The 20,354-nt window shown below is 35.0% G+C and overlaps 1 protein-coding gene across 4 annotated transcripts in view; it reads left to right on the top strand.

Moving 5' to 3' along the window:
* Nucleotides 1-20,354, top strand: part of CEP350 (centrosomal protein 350) — a 161,052-nt gene that overhangs the window by 120,959 nt on the left and 19,739 nt on the right. For all 4 annotated transcript variants that reach the window (XM_046680736.1, XM_046680738.1, XM_046680737.1 and 1 more), the window contains 6 exons: nt 2,602-2,813; nt 5,552-5,696; nt 9,911-10,071; nt 13,476-13,612; nt 16,386-16,468; nt 17,734-19,736. In XM_046680736.1, the coding sequence (XP_046536692.1) occupies nt 2,602-2,813; nt 5,552-5,696; nt 9,911-10,071; nt 13,476-13,612; nt 16,386-16,468; nt 17,734-19,736 (2,741 nt within the window). The remainder of the gene's footprint in view (nt 1-2,601; nt 2,814-5,551; nt 5,697-9,910; nt 10,072-13,475; nt 13,613-16,385; nt 16,469-17,733; nt 19,737-20,354) is intronic.

A 20,354-nucleotide genomic window follows, 5' to 3' on the forward strand; every position in this document is an offset into this window, starting at 1 on the left:
TGGGCACTTGAAATTTGGCTAGTAGAACTGAGGAATTTGATTTATTTAATTTTAATTGATATTTAAATAGCCACATGTAGCTAATGGCTACCATATTGGCCAGTGAATGCAGATTATACATTTTACAGAGTTTTGGTATTTTTTCCATTTAGTTTTGTGTCACATCATATAAGATATATTGAAAAAGGAATGCTGAAAATTGGCCAATATTGTCCATAGTGTCTAAATGTTGCAAGACTCCTGCTGACAAATAACTCTGTTTTCAAAAGTGAAGGACACAGTGAGATACCACCTCACATCTATTAGGATGGCTATTATCAAAAGACAGAAGATAAAAAGTGTTGGTGAGGATTTGGAGAAATTGGAACCCTTGTGTAGTGCTAGGGGAATGTGAAGTAGTTGCAGCTGCTATGGAAGTAGCATGGCAGTTCCTCAGAAAATTACAAATAGAATTACCACGTGATCCAGCAATTCCACTTCGGGGTATATACTAAAAAGAGTTGAAAGCATGTTCTCAAAGAGATATTTGTACACCCATGTTTATAGCAGCATTATTCACAGTAGCCAAAAAATAAAAGCAACTCAAATGTCTATCAACAGATGAATGGATAAACCAAATATGGTACATACATACAACGGAATATTATTCAGCTTTTAAAAAGAAGGAAATTCTGACACATGCTATAATATGGATGAACCTTGAAGACATTATGCTAAGTGAAATAAGCTAGTCTCAAAAGGGAAAATATTTTATGATTCCACTTATATGAGGCACCTTGAGTAGTCGAATCTATAGAGACAGAAAGTAGAAGGTTGCTAGGAGTTGGAAAGAGGAGAGAATAAGGAGTTATTTAATGAGTACAGAGTTTCAGTTTGGGAAGATGAGAAAGTACAGGAGATGGGCGGTGGTGATGGTTGCATAACAGTGTGTGTACTTAATGCCACTGAACTGTACACTTAAAGGTGGTTAAGATGGTAAATTTTATGTGTATTTTACCACAATTTAAAAACAGAAATTTTTAAAAAATCAGGGAGTATAGGAAAAGATGTAGAAAGACAGACACATCGACCGTACTTGACTGACTGCCCCTGGTTTATCTTTGCAGTATAGAAATTGGGCAGATCAAAGTGGTTGTAGATGAGTGTGTGAAATAATCACTTTACATCCTTCTGTATTATTTGAAGTTTTTTGCTTTTTTATTACATTCTTGTATTGCTTTTATAATTTAAAAAATAAGGGAAAGGCAAAAAAATGAAGTCTTCCACAAAGACACCAGACTGGAGAAACTTCGGTGGCTATCTCTTAGGAGGTAGTAGTACAGGCAACTTTCATTTTTTTCTTCATACAATGTGTATATTGTTTAAACTTTTAAAATGAGTATATTGTTACTGTTATTGAACAAAAATAAAATATCTATGTCAAGGGGTATAAAGCAGAAAGGTAGAAGATTCTTCTATTCCACACTACCTAAAATTAAATCATTTTCTAAACCATTTTAAATTCTACCTATGTTCTGCCTTGGAATAAGTGAGTATCCTTGAGGATTTTTAGAATTCATTCATTCATTCAACATTCTGATTATACTGCACATACACAATATAAAAATATACCTTTCTAAATTTTTAACTGAAATGCTTTTAAATGTCAGGTCATCTTTGCTGATTAAAGTGAAACATTCTTTAGGGTATAGGTATTTCTTATGTTAAATAAACTTATTTCACAGATTTCAGGCCCCAAATCTTAAGTAATGTTTTTAGAATTGAGTATATCAAATTTTAGCAGTACTGACCCAAAGTGCTATGTAACCTAATCCTTGTGGGGCATTAATACCTATGGAGACAAAGAAGGATAACAGTGTACATTCTTAATGTTATACAAGTATAATGTCAAGAATTTTCTGTTAAGTGTTGACATATTTCTGTTTTCCTAGAAAGAGCATAGGCCACAATGGACTTGAAATTCCACAGGCAAGACTGTACTACAAATTCTGAAAATGCTAAATAAAAATTCATAGTTTATCGCTATCAATGCATGCAGCTCTAGTTCATTAATTTTTATTGTTATATAGCATTTTGTTGTATAAATATACCACAATTTATTCATTTTACCATCAGTAGACATTTATATTTCTTCCAGCTTTTGAGTATTAGAACAATCCTGTTAATGCCCATGTACATGTGTCCTGCTGCGTATATGCGAGATTTCTCTAAGATGTATGCCTAGAAGTGGAATTGCTAGCTCATAGAGTGTTTTCATCTTTTCCAAATACTACTAAATTGTTTTCCAAAGTGGTTGGACAAATTTCCACTCCTAAACAAATACGTGAGTTGTAATTGCTCTGCGTGTTCACCACCACTTAATTCATCAGTCACTAGCATTGCTGATTATATGTTAGAGGTATTTTTTCTCAGTTTGCGTTAGCCAAAATTCTTGGACTAACAGACTTTATAGTAAATGTGATTCATTACCTTATGAGATTAAAAATTATATCTAAATGCAGATAGTGAAATTATGCTAAAAACAAATGGAAAGTGTAACAGTTGAACATTTCCCTTGACCAAGATCATGTACTTTTTCTTGTTTTCATCCTCTCTTCCTAGAAATAACAAGTGAAGCAGAATCTCCAATACCTTCCTACTCTCATCTACACAGTGAAAGCTCTGTTCCCGAAGAATTGGGCAGCCCTGCTGTTGAGTATATACCATCTGAGTCTTTAGTTCAGGAGCGGCCAGGGAGTCCAGATCATAGTGTACTTACTGAAGAAATGGTTTTTTCGCAAGAACTGGAGTCCTCTACCTCTCCTAGTAAACATGTAAGTTACTTAAGTATATTTATATCTTAGTAAGGTATATTTATATCTTAAAGCTTCTTTAGAAAAAACCTGTCTAAAAGATATAACAGCTATATTCTTGCTAATAATGACAACGTTGACTATCACCTATACCTGTAACATACAGTATATGACATTTGAATAGAAATAAAGCTTTTCATTGACTCTTAAATATTTATAAATATATGAATTATAGCTTTAGTGGCAGTTACAAAATTACATGCTGTTAAGTCTATTAGTGTTGAGGGGATAGGAACTTCTAAAGTCTTTAATAAAGATAGTGTGTGGGAACAACGTAAGTTCTTATTATAATCTGTGTTTTATCATCTAATGGAAACAATAAGACCTTAAACCATAACAGTGTGCCTTTTCTATAATTTAGTTAATAACTGCTCTATAACTCATAATCAGAATAAAAGTAATGGTTTTATCTCTTTAAGGCAGCTCTGAAATGGTTATTGATTCTAAATTAGAATAATAGTCACTATTAGAATAAGAGGGTTTTCCATATTGTCCTTAATTCTATACTTCATTAAAAGAAAAAAACTATCTGGTAAAAATTTAAGCTAGGAACCTAACTGTTTTTTTAACTTCATTGTATAAAGTATATAAAGGGATTAGCATAACAATATTAAATATTAAGCTAACACAAGCATTGTTAAGCCCTCTCTATGTTTAAAAAAGGAATTCACCTAAATTCAGAATGGAATATCCTTTGTTAGAATCTTCATTTTTATTGTGGATATGAAGAATGAGTTGCAGTTCCCCTATTGAAAAATCAGTCAGATTCCTGTGTATTAATAGCACCTGAAGGATTTGGAGGAAAAAAAATTTCTTTTTTAAAGATTTTATTTTTCCTTTTTCTCCCCAAAGCCCCCTGGTACATAGTTGTGTATTTTTTTAGTTGTGGGTCCTTCTAGTTGTGGCATGTGAGGGCGCCACCTCAGCATGGCTTGATGAGCCGTGCCATGTCCTTGCCCAGGATTCAAACTGGCGAAACCCGGGGCTGCCGAAGTGGAACACACTAATTTAACCACTCAGCCACGGGACCGGCCCCTGGAGGAAAAATATTTTTTATCCAATGAAGAGCCTGTTCCATGTTATGTTGCCAAATACTCCAGTGCTTTAAAACCTTCTAATTAAATTACAGTGTTAGTGATTTCTTAGTTATTATGTGATAATAGCCTTGTTGTATAATTTACTTGTAGCATGATTCCTGCCTGCCAGGAATTCACAACCAAACTCCCCATTTTGACACAATCTTATTATTTTATTACTTCCTATAAATTGATTAGATTCTGCCTAGCATCATTATTGAGGTTCAGGATAGCCATCATCTGATCAAATGCTAAAAATTAGGGTTTTTCCTCACAAGAAAATATATCACGGAAATCAAAACTAATGTGTCCAAAAGTGATTTTTATAATAAAAACTAACATTTATTGCGTACTCCTTACCAAGTGCCAGGTCGTATGCTAAATGCCTTTTGTGGATTATCCTCACAGCGGTTCTATAGATGCTCTTTTAAGCCCCACTCTGAAGCCTAGCCCATTAGGAAAACTTGCCCAAAGTCACACGGATAGGAGATGATGATAGCTAGGAATCGAGTCAGGCATCCTCACTTCTACTTGGTGTCAGGGTAGAAATGATCTCCTTTATAATAATAATAATCTCTTCTGGACATTCTTCTTATGCTCTGTTTTCTTCTCTTCCTCCTTACCTCTCTCCTTCCTTCCATAAAAGTAGTACATATTTAGTATTTTAAAAAGTTTTTTTTAGTTTTATTGAGATATCATTGACGTACAGCACTGTGTAAGTTGAAGGTGTACAGCATGATGATTTGACATACATATATTGCGAATTGATTGCCACAATAAATTAGTTAATATCCGTCACCTCATACAGCTACAAAAACTTTTTTTTTTCTTGTGATGAGCTTTTAGGAGCTACTCTCTTAGCAACTTTCAGATATACCATATAGCAGTGTTAACTATAGTCGTCATGTTGTACATTACATCCCCACTACTTATTTATCTTAGAACTGCAAGTTTGTACCTTTTGACCACCTTCACCCAATTCCCCTGCCTCCCCCCACACCTCTGGTAACCACAAGTCTGATCTCTTTTTTACTAAGGTTTTTTAATATTCTACATGTAAGTGAGATCATACAGTGTTTGTTTTGCTCTCTCTGACTTACTTCACTTAGCATAATGCCCTCAAGGTCCATCCATGTTGTCATAAATGATAGGATTTCCTTTTTTATGGCTGAATAATATCCCATTGTACGTGTGTGTGTGTGTGTGTGTGTGTGTTTTCTCTTTATCCATTCACCTATCAGTGAAGAACTACCATATGGTCCAGCAGTTCTACTTCTGGGTATATATTCAAAGGAAACGAAATCACTATGTCAGAGATATCTGCACTTCCATATTTAGTATTTTTTAAATTAAAAAGAATAAGGGAGTGAATGTCACTTATATAATAGCCACTCCTAGTTTATTATAAACATTTTTAAAGGCATTCTTTTTTATAGCTTTTTTCTGTACCTTTAAAAAAATTGAGGTCTTATATTTGTAGTTTGTATACTTTTTTCAACTTTGTTGTAGAGTTATTTAAAACTCTTTGTAAATATTATCTTTAACTATTGGTATCTCAAATTTTAAATAGAACTTTACAACTATATCACAAAACAGTTCCCGTTTGATTTTCTGTTTGAGCAGTCACCTCCCAAAAGCTGCACATCTGTGTCAAAGCAGGAGTCTAGCAAAGGAAGTCATAGGACGGGAGGGCAGTGTCGTCTACCTGTCAAGTCCCATCAACACTGTTATAGTTGGTCAGACGAGTCATTATCAATGACGCAGTCAGGTAAGACTAATAATGAGGAGTTTGTTTTCTTTGTACCATATTTGAATTCCTCTTTAATAAGCTTTGTCTAACCGTATGCTAGTATAATGTTATCCTTGTTGCATTTATAAAGGCTTTTTTCTTGCCAAGATTAAATTGCATAATTGTTTGCTTTTCATTGGTAACTAATTATATCCCTAATTATACAAAATATGACAAACTTTTACATTCTCAGGTGTTAATAGACAATCATTTATTCATCAGACATTTGTTGAATTTTTTTCCACGTGTCGAGTACTGCTTACGTGTTCCCATAGTGCTCTATGCTTCAACTTGTTACACCAGACGATACGTAAACTATAACCAAACGTTACTCAGCAGGCCTCCCCTACTAGAATGTAGACTCCTGGGAAGGAGAGTCTATGTTTTGTTAACAGTTGTAGCACCAGGACCTAGCAGGTACTCTGCTTTGTACATGGTAGGTATTTAGTAAATCTTTCTTGAATGAATTAATGATGACCATGAGGAGAGACAGGAGGTAGTAGAACCGGATAGCCTAAGTCTCAAAGGAGGAAAAGTAGAGAATAGACTGCAAATGGCAGAGGGCAGCATAATCTATTTTCCCATAACCTCTGTCCTACTCTAAATCTCTGTAGAATGTAGATTATGAAAGAACGAACAGCCTCTACTCTAAAAGACTTGAAGGAGTTTTGATCTTCGAAAGCATATCTAGACAGACAATGCTCAGTTCATGTAGGATTCTGAGATTAATACTATACAGAGTGTTTGCCTTTTGAGCTCATTTTTAGTTTTCTTTTGAGACTAGACATTTAGTAAAGGAAAAGTGAAAAAAAATTTTGGGGGGGGTGGGTTTGATCCTATTCTATACCCCCATTGTTTTCAATGTTTCAAGCAATAGTAAATCATGGAATTTTCTCACACTTGTTTTTATAGATCCTCCCTTCTTTGAGTAACTGCATAATATTTCATAGAGTAGATATACCATAATGTATTTAACCATTTCCCTTGTGATGGTCTTTAGATTTCCTCAAAATTTTCAAAATTGCAAATAATGCTGTATTGAACATCTTCATATATACATTTTCTTGTTGAATATTTCAGTAGGAATAAATTCTTAGAAATGGAATTACTGGGTCGAGCCAGTTGAAGAATGTTATCTATTGTATTTATCTGTTGAAAGTTATTAATATTTTTCTATATTTGCTTTCATGTATTCATGAAAAGTTACTGCCAGTGGAGTAACATGTCAGTAGACAAAAACTTGATACTTGGAAACGTGGATTCTTATCTTGGCTCTATTACTTACTGGAGACTTTCTTCAAGTTTCTATTCCATATTGGATAGTCTTTTCCATCTGTAGCAATGTAATAATATCTTAACCATCCGTGCATGAGTTATACACTAAGGATTAATGATGATATTTGTAAGATATTGTTTTATTGATAAAACATATCCAAGTAAGAATAGTTTTAAAAAAATAACTTTGAGCTTTCTAAGCTATAGATGCTATCTACCTATTCATGATGACATCATTATATGTAATACTTATGGAAGTTGTAAATTTTAATGTAGTGGGGTTATATGATACCTTTCTCACTCGAGTGATGGAAGTTTGTTATCAACCAAATTAGTATAGTCAGTGGTGTCAAATAATCAGAAACTTAATTTTTTCATTAAATTATTCTATCCGTCAGGTTATTCTGTCTTGACTGTTTCACCAAACTGAAGTATGGTTTACCTGCCACCTCTCCTCTCCCTCACCTCCCAGAAAACCCTGTAGGAGAGAATTCCACAAAGACAATGTCTCTATCTAGAGAATTGCTTGGATGAAAAAAACCAATTTCTAGAGATTCTCTTAGATGATATTGATGATAAACACTATGCAGTAATACTAGATTTAGGCAGATAGGTATTCCCATTCACTCTCATAGACATTTTTTTTTTTTTTTTTAAAGATTGGCACCTGAGCTAACAACTGTTGCCAACCTTCTTTTTTTTCCCTGCTTTTTCTCCCCAAATCCCCCCAGTACATAGTTGTTTATTTTAGATGTGGGTCCTTCTAGTTGTAGCATGCAGGACACCGCCTCAGCACGGCCTGATGAGCGGTGCCGTATCCGCTGCGCCCAGGATCTGAACCAGTGAAACCCTGGGCGGCCAAAAGCAGAGTGCAGGAACTTAACCACTCAGCCATGGGCTCGGCCCCTCATAGATTTTTATTTAGTCCCTAATTGCTCTTCATTTGTACCTTTTTGGTTTCTTTAGTACTTAAAAATATAAACATTTCCCAAGGCCTTTCATCTAAAAACTCTGTTTCTCATCAACCACTATGAAATCTTCACAACTATAGATGATAAAGATATTTTTATCAGAAAAATCACTACTAGCTTATGCAATTTTTAAAATAGATTAGTTTAAAATAATCACTTTTTTTGGCAAAGTTTAAACTAAGTCTATAGGAGGTAGTGGTCTCCTATAAAATTTTATTGAAGTAATGTCTTAAGTTTTGGAAACACATAAAGCTTATCAAGCTAAAAGAATACAGTTCTAGAAAGTGCAAAGGTATGAGTTTATACTTCATTTTAGAAAGATGATTTTTGGCTCAGCCTGTACTCCTACCCCAGATTGTTGTGCTGGAATCATCAGTTGTATCTCTATAAAGCCTATCACGAAGGGTTCAGAACTTCTTAACCCTGAAACCAGCTGATTATTTTCTTCAGAAATTAAAAGAAGCATGAGGGAGATATTCAGTTGCTCTCTCCTCACCACCACCTTTTTGAGTTTTAATCCAAAAAATACATTATGTAAAATATGGCTATGTAAAAATGTCTATTTTATGTGAGTATTAATACTACCACCATTTATTGAGCTTTTATAGTAGTCCAGGTACTTTGCCACATGCTTTACATATCTTATGTAATCTTCACACCAATTCTAGAAGTCAGTAAGGGCCAGACACCTTGCCAGTTACTAGTAACCAATCCAGAGTTGAAAATGGCCTTCACTATTACTTTATTTTATGAGTGTTGATCAGTAAATAGTGAGCTTTACCAATGCTAAGGGTTCATTATGGTGCCACTACTGGTATAAGATAGGTGTAACTTTCCTAGTATACCTTACTAAGGTCAGTGACATAGAAGTGACGGGAATTTAGATTTCATTATTTCTAATCCAGATATTTTTGGATCACACTACAAAAACAGACTATAATCTTTTTGCATTTAAATAAATTCTAGTAACTAGTAACTAGATCTTACGCAATTTAATCTGAAGTACCTGAAAAAAAGCTGGTTATTTATGACATAATGTTGTAGTCTTCAGATTTGTATACAATAGTATTTCTATTCTAAAAATATTAAATGTCTTGTTCAACATTAGTGTGTGGAAATGACACCATTGTGTGATTCAAGAAGGAGGTGTGTTAAGTAGTCATTTTTATTCTATATAATTTCCATGTGTAGTGAAATAAGCAATGTCTTTAAATGATACCTATTTTCATAGCATGTGTGTGAAACTTATTAGAATGAAATGTCTTTTTCAGGATTTTTTCTATGACTGGACGTCTACTTTGTGTGTGTTCATATATGTATATGAACTGTTGGGAAGAAAATAAGATTTAACTAGCTTCGTTTCTGGTATTTTAAATATTTTAAAAGCTTCCAAAGATTACAGCAGAGTATGTTTCTTTATAATTGCTCCTTTCTGTGATATTAAGACATCAGCTGATGAGTCACAGTCAGCTTCAAGTGGTGAAATTCCAGTTTGATTTTAATCTGACTTAAAAACTATTAAACTATCTATTAATAACTAAGAGGAAGGACAGTTAAATATGATTATCTTGTCACCAGGAAGTAATTCCTTACAGAATGTCCAAATTTCACTAACCTGAAAGTTTTTCAACTTTCAGCTACTTATCTTACCAAGACAGGGTACCTTGAGATTTATTTGCGGTTTCAAATAGTACAATTAGAAAGAGAAAATAAATAGGAGGACATCCCCTCACACACACACACACACACACACGAAAAATAGAGATTTAGGGGAAAGGAGGAATGCAAATCACTAATAAATTTTTTTCAGAAGCTCAAATTTCTTAATTTTAACTGTTAGATTGATTTTATTAAAATGGAGTATTACATTGCTGCTTTTCATTAATAGTCCTGAATTAACTTTATTCTTAAGTTAAAATTAAATACAAGATTTTGTATCTCTTTCAGAAACTACATCTGACCAAAGTGACATTGAAGGTAGGATTAGAGCCCTGAAGGATGAGCTGCGGAAAAGAAAATCAGTTGTGGACCAGCTGAAGAAGGAACAGAAAAAAAGGCAAAAGGAAAGGCTGAAAGCCCAAGAAGCCAGTCTGATCAAACAGTTAGAGGTTAGACATATGGGGAAAGGGGTTTAATCTCAAGGCTAACATGTATGTGAAGCCTAAAATGTTTTTAATATTGTTAATAAAGTAATGGATTAGGATTTTTCAATATTAGTTTGGTGCTACATTTTATCCTAACACTTAAAAAAATTCTGAGGCTATCAAAACAAGCTCTTATTTAAGGCATTAAATATTAAAGTATTAAATATTATAATATCAAATATTAAAGTAAATATTAAAGTATTAAAGCTTTTTTCTTTTTTTTTTCGAGGAAGATTAGCCCTGAGCTAACATCTGCTGCCAGTCCTCCTCTTTCTGCTGAGGAAGACTGGCCCTGAGCTAACATCTGTGCCCATCTTCCTCCACTTTATATGTGGGACCCCTACCACAGCATGGCTTGCCAAGCGGTGCCATGTCCGCACCCAGGATTCAAATCAGTGAACCCTGGACTGCCGAAGCAAAACGTGTGCACTTAACAACTGTGCCACCAGGCGGCCCTTAGAGCTTTTTTCTGAATAAGAAAGATTAGGCCTAGGAAAGAAAGATTGATACCCATGCCCTCTTAAGCAAAGAACCATTAGATAAATAATTCTAACTATTGGAATTACCACCACCTTTTTTTTTTTTTAATTTTTAAATTTTTAGCAGAATGATGTTTCATGCCACACAACTTTATTAGTACAACTCTTTCTGCTATTTGGATGGCTCCTAGATGATATTTCTGAACTTGACTTTATGCTCAAGTTCTATCATCTTTCTCTGATTCTACCCCAGCCTGGAAATCTGGTTTTGATATTTTCCTCATTCTGTTTTCTCCTGTTTATTCAGATCCCTTTGATTCTTTTCTTTTCTTCTTCTTCTTTCTTTTTTTTTAGTGAAGAAGATTGGCCCTGAGCTAACATCTGTTGCCAATCTTCCTCTTTTTGCTTGAGTGAGGTTGTCACTGAGCTAACATCTGTGCCAGTCTTCCTTTATTATGTATGTGGGATACTGCCACAGCATGGTTTGATGAACGGTGTATAAGTCTGCACCTGGGATCTGAACCCCCTAACCCTGCACCCCCAAAGTGGAGCACGTGAACTTAACCACTATACCACCAGGCCAGCCCCTAGATCCCATTGATTCTTTTTTTTTATAAAGCTCCCTGCTCTTCCCTTTCCATTCCTACTGTCATCAAGCTGTTTGGAGCCCTTATGACATCTTGCCTCTACTATCTGCATAGCGTCTTAAATGTGCCTGCCTCTAGTTGCTTCCCTATTGCTTACGTACATTTTGCCAGCTTAGTGTTCCTAAAACACCACATTCATTATAGAATCGGTCTGAACTTCCTACTCATCACAAGATTCCCTTCTCATGGCATCACCAGAGAAGATCATTTAGCTTTTACCCAAACACTTCCAGTAATAGGAAATTTCAGATTTTCAAGGCAATTGGTTTCACTGTTGGACTCTAGGTGCTTTTAAATATTAGAAACCTCTTTGTTGGGTTTAGCCAAAATTTCTCTCCTTTTAATTATCCTTGTTGTGGTAACACCAAACATGCAATCCTTCTACGTTTATTAATTTAATTATCAAATATTCAGGTGCCTTTTTGTCTGCCAGGAATTCAGCTCATTACTTTACATGTATTTTTCATTTTATCATCAAAGCAACAAAGTGTGGCTATTACTATCCCTGTTTTACAGATGAGGAAACTGAGTTTCAATGAGATTTATGATATCCAGGGACACACAGTTCATATGTGGTAAAGCTAGGATTTTAATCTAGCTCTAATTTCCAAATTCTGTGCTCTGACCATTATACTACATTATCTTCCACCTAGAAAATAGGGCTGCTAACAGATCTAGAGAATGTAGATATTTCCACAGGTACACAATACAGAGATGGGAACAGGAATTGTAACTTGCACAGAAGTAAGGAAAGTGGTTAAGATACAATGGCCATACTGGGAAGTTCATGTTGGAAGGTAGTGGGGAAATAAAATTTAAAAATAAAGATGATGTTCAGGACCTTGGAAATCAGACTGATGAAGTCAGTAATCTTCAACCTGACTATGCGTTAGAATTAACTGAAGAGATTTTTGAAAAATACAAATATCCAGGCTCACTCCCAGAGATTCTGATTTCATTTGTCTAGGGTGGGGCCCAGGATTTAAAAACAATACTATAGGTATTGAGGAGCCACTGAAAGCTAAATGAAATACTATTAGAATGAATAACATCGCTCAAAAATGTTCATTAATGGATATGTCAGCCAGAAGGATCTCTAGAGAAATGCCATGAAGATCGATCTCATTCAACATTTCATTAAATAGTTTAAATGAAGACAAAAGCAAGTTCTGTATTTAGGTTTTAAAATTATAGTATATGATGAAGAAATATATAATACATAGAAGTTCTTATTAAAATAAACCTTGATTTTATTTGATCACAGATTTAAAAAGTGAACTATATTCATAGAAGTACAGCTTTCAGATCTGAGAAGTCATAGTCCTCATATATGCCTAGCTAGCTAGGCCACATAGCTGTAGTATATGTTTAATAGCAGAAGTTACTTTATCAAAACATTAAGAATTCAGAGAAAGGTAAGATGGATGGTGAGAGTTGTAGTAGGGATTTTAGCCCAAGTTTTAGACTATAGCAGTTGACAAGCACTCATCTGCTTGTGCATTCGTTCTGTAATATTGACAGCCTACTTTGGGCCAGACACTGTGAGTAGATACTGGACATACAGTGTTGAACAAAACAGCTTTAGTCTCAAATAGTGAGAGATGTACAGGTAGGGATTTTAGCCCAGAAAATCAGGGAGAGATATAATAGATGGAGGGCTTCCCTTGGATTTCATACAAAGTAGAATTACAAATTAGTGAAGTTTTGTTTACAGATTGGCTAATATCTAGAAAACGTATTTTGTAATTCTGAGCTGTCATACTCCCACACACCCTTTCCTCTCTTCAGGATTTGTATTCCTAAGTGCTTAGCCCTCAAGAAGCTTACTGCCATTGAAATTCAGTATAATGGCCAAACTTCTAAAAAATGCTATTACAGTATTCGGACACCCTTTAAAGAACACTTATATAATCAGCTAGAGAGGTTGTTTAATGTGGCAGGGCCTGAATTATTGCTTCGTAAGTCTTAAGCTTCTTTCGATGGGGCTTTATCATTTCCTAATTGGTATTAGGGTTACAATTGTACATCTTACTTATACATACTCTGTTTCAAGAAGGATTGTATGCACAATATACAAGGATGACTGTTTCCAGAGCTCTGGAGAATGATACGGATCCCGGGAGAAAGAGTTTTATATCTTCTTTACCGTTTGAATATGTTGCCATAATATGTACTATTTTTTTAATTTAAAATAGTTGTAAAAAATTCTACGTAGTGACTCCTCTGATTTTTCTAAACTTAGTCATATGATGAATTCATTAAGAAAACCGAAGCCGAGCTTAGCCGCGATTTGGAAACATCACCAACAGCCAAGCCTCTGATTAAAACACTCTCCTCAGCTTCTGAAAAACCCAAGATCAAGCCCCTTCCACTACACAGGTAGAAATTTTTGACAACTTACCTATATTCTGCCTTGTTTGAGAAAAGAATAAGGAAAGATTTTTGGACGCTGTCTTTTAAGTAACTGTGAAATTACAGAAGTAAAAATATTTGTTTATATTTTCGGTTTCGCTAGTAAAATTGTTATATATGATATAATCACAAATCAAACTTATAATAAGGTACAGATTTAAAAATATATTTTGAATCCTGAAATCTGGTGGATGCAATGAAAATAATACCCTCCAGTATTGCTAGTGGTAGCATTGTAAGTTGGTATAGACTTTTTGAAAAACACTTTGGCAATGTTTCAAAAGCCAAAAACAATCTGTAACTTTTCTTTTTGGTGAAGGAGATTGTCCCTAAGCTAACATCTGTTACCAATCTTCCTCTTTTTGCTTGAGGAAGATTGGCCCTGAGCTAACATCTGTGTCAGTCTTTCCTCTACTTTGTGTGTGGGTCGCCACCACAGCATGGCTTGATGAGTGGTGTAGGTCTGCACCCAGGATCCGAACCCATGAAGCCAGACCACTGAAGCAGACCATGCCAAACTTAACCACTATGCCACCGGGTTGGCCCCTAAACTGTAACTTTTGACTAAGTAATTCCACTTCTGGAAATCTAGCTTGAGAAAATGTGGCCTACCAAAAAATCTCTATTTATGTGAATATTTATCACAATGTCCTTTATATTAATGAAACGTTGGAAGCAATCTTTGTGTCCAAAAAGAGTGAATAGCCCAGCAAACTATGGTTCTTTCCAGGGGTAGAATATTGTGCAGCCAGTAAATGCAAATAGTGAAGATACCAAGTAGCAACATTAGAATATATAACATGGCATATAAAATAAGTCAGGTTGAAATATTTAAACTAAATTGTGAACAGTGAGTAGGGGTTAGGCAGACAGTGGAACTGAGAAATAGGGGCCATTTCAGAGAAAAGGGCATTCTTGAATGATCAGAAGCAGCAAAGGGCTTGGCATATCATAGAAGCTGAACTTAATATGATGTTGCTGGAGTTACGAGAAGGGGTTGGAAAAATAAATAAAAACCAAGTTGTAAAAACCTAGTACTCACTCATTCTTAGTAGTTTCTATTTTACTTTTTAGAAGATGTGAAGCCTCTAAAAGTTTTTTAAAAATACATTTTGGGGTTTTCTTGTTGGTTCCAAAAGTAATACAGGCTCATTACAATTAATTTAACATTTCCTGAATCCTGGCCCAAGTACCAGCTAGCTATTTAACTTTGGGGAAGTTATTTAATCTCTCTGTGCTTCAGTTTTTTAGTAGGGATTTATATCCCTATAACAACACCTGACTAATAAACTTGTTATAAGGGCTAAAGGCTTAACTTAGAACAGGGCTCAGCACACGATTAGTGCTGTGTATTAGTTGCTTTTATTGTTATTATTATTAGAATATTGAGGGAAGCAGTAAAAAGAAAAAAGTTTAAATCATATCTCACCCACCTATCCCAAAATAGCGAATGTCAATAAGTAGGTATATTTCCTTCTAGAATTTTTTATGCTTAGATTTTATGTGTATTTTTGTTATATATACATTTTCCATTGTATTATAAACTAAATTTTATTTTAATTTCTACATGCTATACTATTGAATGGTTTTGTAGTTTTATTAACCAAGCTACTTGAAGGATTTTAACCATGGAATGACACAATCAGATCTGTGTTTAGAGAGATCTTTCTGACTACACTATGAAGCAACAATAGAAAGGGCTAAGCTTAGAAGCAGATCAGAGCTCAAATAATCAGTGGTAATAAGAATAAAGAAAAGGAGATCGATTTTAGGAATATTTAAGAAGTAGACTTGACTAATTAAAGTGCTGTATAGGGAAGCAGGGGAAATCTAGAAGGACTCCCAGGTTTCTCTTAAGTAGTTGGTTGGGTCAAAGTTCCATTAACCTAAATGGAAAATCAGGTGTTCTTTTGTGGGAAGCTTATGATTCTGGTTTTAAAATGTTAATTTTGAGGTGCCTATTGTTCCTCTAATTGGAATTATCCAGGGAAGATATCAGAATTAGATATATGGGGATGATCAGCATATGGATTGTGGTTGAAGCCATAAATATAGCAACATCACCCACAGAAGGTATGGATTCAGAGGAAATAAAAGGGAGCCAAGTATTAAATGTCATAAAATAGCAACACACAGAGGTAGGAGTAGAGGCCAAATATTATGACTTAGCAAATAAAGAGAAGGCAAGAAAATAAAGATAGTGTCTGCAGCTCTTTCTGCTAACTTAAAGGAGAGGACAGTAGCATGAGATGGAGGAATGAAGAATTGAAGGGGAAATTTCTTTTGAGCCTTGAGACATAAGCTGAGGGGGAAACAATCTCCAGATTGAAAGACTAAAGAGTGTAGGAAAGAGAATGGATGGTTGAGGAGTACCATCAACGAGGCTGTGGAAATGTATGGGTTTGGGGCCGAAAGATTTCGAACAATTAGCTTTGAGCAAGTATGAAAGAGGCACTTTTCCTTCCCTATAGACAGAAGGAAAGGCAGTTGCGATGGCTGTGAATGTAGATAAATCTGTAGGTAGAAAAGTTGAAGGTAAGGAAGTTCATGCCTATGCCCTCTATTTTTCTCATTAAAAGAGGCAAGATCAGAAATAGGCTTGATGAAAGTGGCAAAGGTTGGAATAGCTCCTGTGGAGAAGAAGAAAGAAGTAGTTGTCTCAGAATTGACTGCTTTTTGTTACCAGTTATTATAGTATCAGCTATATATTTATTTCTGTTCATTAATTTTTCTACTTCAGATCTGAAACAGCAAAGAATTGGAAATCACTAACAGAGTCAGAACGTTCCAGAGGATCCCTGGAATCTATTGCTGAATGTGGTGGTATGTAACTAGAAAAAATAATTATGCCTCATCTACACAGACTAAGGATTTATGCAAATGTCTACACAATTCCACCTCTACAGCTTTTTAATTAAAAAATTAATTTCTGAAAGATAATACATTATTTACTATTTTAAGCTAATTTTATATTTTAAAGTGATTTGTTGGTTATGTATAAGTTACATGAATCAATCTTTATTGTCCCAAATGTATGACAAAAACTGAGGCATAAAGACATTAATCTAAAAGGGCTGAGTGTATCATCAGCATCTTTAAACTCTCCCTTAATCAGATTTTGTATCTGATTATGTATATTTTCAGCCTATATTACTTCTCAGGATAAGTGGTTATACACATTTTTCTTAAAGTTTAATCCAAAGAAAGATGAGAGTTATTGAAAATAAAGTGTAATTCAATGAGGAAATAAAACAAAACTGAAACATAAAAAAGCCTACCTAGCAACAGTGACAACATAGATTTGAATTCAAAACTTTTAATTCTTGGTTTGTTAGCTCATCAAATCTTACTCATTTTCTTCGTCTTTTGCAATTTTAGCTCTTAAAATGCTATATTTGCAGAAATAGTTGATCTTTTTTCTTTTTTTACGTTCAAGAGCTTAGTTGAAGTCCCCAGGAAACTCACTCTTTTAGAAGTATATATAGGGGTCAGCCCTGTGGCTGAGTGGTTAAGTTTGCACACTCAGCTTTGGTGGTCCAGGGTTTCTCAGGCTCGGATCCTGGGCGTGGACATCACACTGCTCATCAGGCCATGTTGAGGCGGTGTCCTACATGCCACAACTAGAAGGACCCACAACTAAAACATACAACTTTGTTCTCAGGGGATTTCAGGAAAAGAAAGCAAAAAAAAAAAAGTATATATAGAAGTATATTTATCCCACCTTCGTTGCTTTCCTATTTAAAGAATGTATGTACTATCCATCATACAATTCTCTTTTTACATGATTTGGGAGTGATCATGCAGATCAATGTCTTAATAAACTTAGATCCATATTTTTTCACTTTACAAGTTAACCCTTAAGGAATTACTCTAAACTTGAAATTTTCAGTAATTTTAAATGTTCCATCTATTGTTGTCACAAGTATATTCTCTTAAAAGAAAAACTTACCTTATGTTGTAACCGAAACAGGTCATATTTATTGACCAGAGTTTTTCCTCACAAAGATTTGGCTTTTGCTTAAACTTTGGGTCCAGAAATTGAAAGATTGTGATTAAATAATTTTAATGTGATTCTTTTTTCTTTTAAGATGCTTCACTGGCAGATTCTGATAGATCAATATCAGAAAGGTCTTTATCTGCATGTGCAAAGAGAGTGACTGAATTGGACAGTCGAACAGAAGAACATTTTCAGACTTCATCTCCAGTTCTCAGATCATCAAGGAAAGCCAGAGCAGGATCTGGAGATTCTCTAGAAAATGTACCTTCATTACCTCTTCTGAAAGAATTAAATGCCACTAATAGAATTCTGGATGTGTTAGATGCCAAGATTGAAGAAGAATCTAGTCCAAAATCAGAAATACAAGAAGTAAAATACACAAAATTGGATCAGAGTGTGATTGAAGATTCCTATTCTAAACAATCTAGGAAGTCTGATGTCTTAATGAAGCTAGACCTGGAACATGGAGATTCATCTGAAATTCTTTCAAGGAAAGATCTTCCTTTAGATTCTACAAATTTTCAGAAAGAGTTTGTTAGATTAGCCATTGAAAATCTTCGTAAAAAAGAGTTGAAAGAGAGACAGTCAGATCAAGATATGGATCATAGTCCAAACAGCCAATCAGAAAAAGACCTTCATCAACAAAAGAACATAAAGGAAAGGAACTCCTCTTTGTCAGAACATCTGTTTGCTCCTAAAGAGATAACATACTCTGAAGACTTTGAAGTGTCTTCTTTCAAGAAAGACATTTCAGCTGAATTGTACAAAGATGACTTTGAGGTATCATCTTTGTTGTCACTCAGGAAAGATTCTCAGTCTTGCAGAGATAAGTCACAGCCAACAAGGAGCTCTAGAAGTAGAGCCACTAGCTTTGGTAGTGATGATGATATCAGTGAGTGCCTCAGTGAGAAAAGCCTCTCTATCTGTAGCAACGTCCACTCTGAAAGGCTGTTAGAACTTAGGTCTCCTACTGAGCTTATGAAAAGTAAGGAGCGCAGTGACGTAGAGCACGGGCTGGGAGTTCCCGAATCCCCTTCCTTGGCTTCAGTTTCTGTTACGGATGAATTACGTGATTTCCACATTGGTGATAGGGTGTTAATTGGCAATGTTCAGCCAGGAACTCTTCGATTCAAAGGTGTGACTAGTTTTGCTAAAGGATTTTGGGCCGGAGTGGAGTTGGATAAACCTGAAGGAAATAACAATGGAACATATGATGGCATTGTATACTTTGTGTGCAAAGAGAAGCATGGTATTTTTGCTCCTCCTCAAAAAATATCTCACATTCCAGAAAACTTTGATGACTATGTAGACATAAATGAAGATGAAGGCTCTTACTCAGATGAACAATATCAATACTATAATCAAGAACAAAAAGATACAGAGAATTCTAAGTTTGATAAAGAAAAGGATGCAATTGAATATTTTTATGAGAAATCTCTACCTGGTATGCACGATACAGAAGCCTCAGTTGATAGAAGCCTTAAAATAGAAACAGACAATATCCAGGATATTTCTGGAGTACTTGAAGCCCGTGTTCACCAGCAATCTGAAGTGGATTTACTGATTTCTTCAAAGGAAAATAAAGACCTTGTTTCTAGTGCCACAGAAAAGGTTTCCATTGCTATAGAAGATGATACTTTAGACAATACATTTTCTGAAGAATTGAAAAAGCAACAGCAGTTTACAGAAAAGGAAGAGAACCTATATCCTGAGATTTCAGAAAAACTCTCTACCCCACTTCTGGACCTTTTAGCAAGAGAAAAGAAGCAATTGGAAGCCCAACTGAGGTCATCACTAAGTGAGGAAAAAAAGTCAAAGCAACAGCTAGAGACAGTCAGCTTACTGACAGACAGTTTACTAAAAGTCTTTGTGAAGGACACAGTCAGTCAACTACAACAAATCAAGAAAGCTAGGAATGAGAAAATCCAGCTTAGCAATCAAGAACTTCTTGATGATGATCAAAAGAAAGTACCACCCCAAGGCCTATCCCAAAATCTTGAGGAACAATCACCAAGTGTTCCAGATTGCTTCTTAAGGTCAGAATTGGAAGATGAAAAAGAAGAGATATCCTCACCAGATATGTGTCCCAGACCTGTAAGTATTATGACTAGAAAAAAAATGTCAATTAACCTTACCTTGGGTAGTACATTTTAATTCAGTAGCTCCTGATAATTTTTTTGTGTGATGTGTTGTTTATTAGCTAAAGATCACTGTACCAGTTTTTAAAGGCCTTATAGCTATTTTTCTGTCTGAAGTATAATTGTCCTCTATTAGGTCATGAGTAGTCCCTGTAGGGTTGTCACAAACACTGGCAGGTTTATGCTGGATTGACAACCCCTGTATACTGTCCACAGATTAAATTCCCTGAACAGATTTATTCCATGGAGCTTCCCAATGGTTCTCAACCCACTTCTTTTTTGCCTATGAAATTTTTTGCCCTCATATCTACTCAGTCATAGTTGCCCCGCAGAGATTACTGGTTACAATAATGATTCTGGTAAAACTAAAATATATCCACTGTGACATATACTCAGACCATCAACTTGTTTAGGTTGTTCATGGGCAATTGAACAAATGTAATGCTTTTGAGTACCTTGAGCCAGATAATCACCAAAGGTAAGAAATTTCATATCCTATTTCCATATCCCAGAGACAAGATGGTCCTTCAGAAACAGAATAATGATAATACAAAAAGGAAAAAAAATTGATCAA

Source organism: Equus quagga, chromosome 13, assembly GCF_021613505.1.
Source record: "Equus quagga isolate Etosha38 chromosome 13, UCLA_HA_Equagga_1.0, whole genome shotgun sequence".
Taxonomy (NCBI): Eukaryota; Metazoa; Chordata; class Mammalia; order Perissodactyla; family Equidae; genus Equus; species Equus quagga.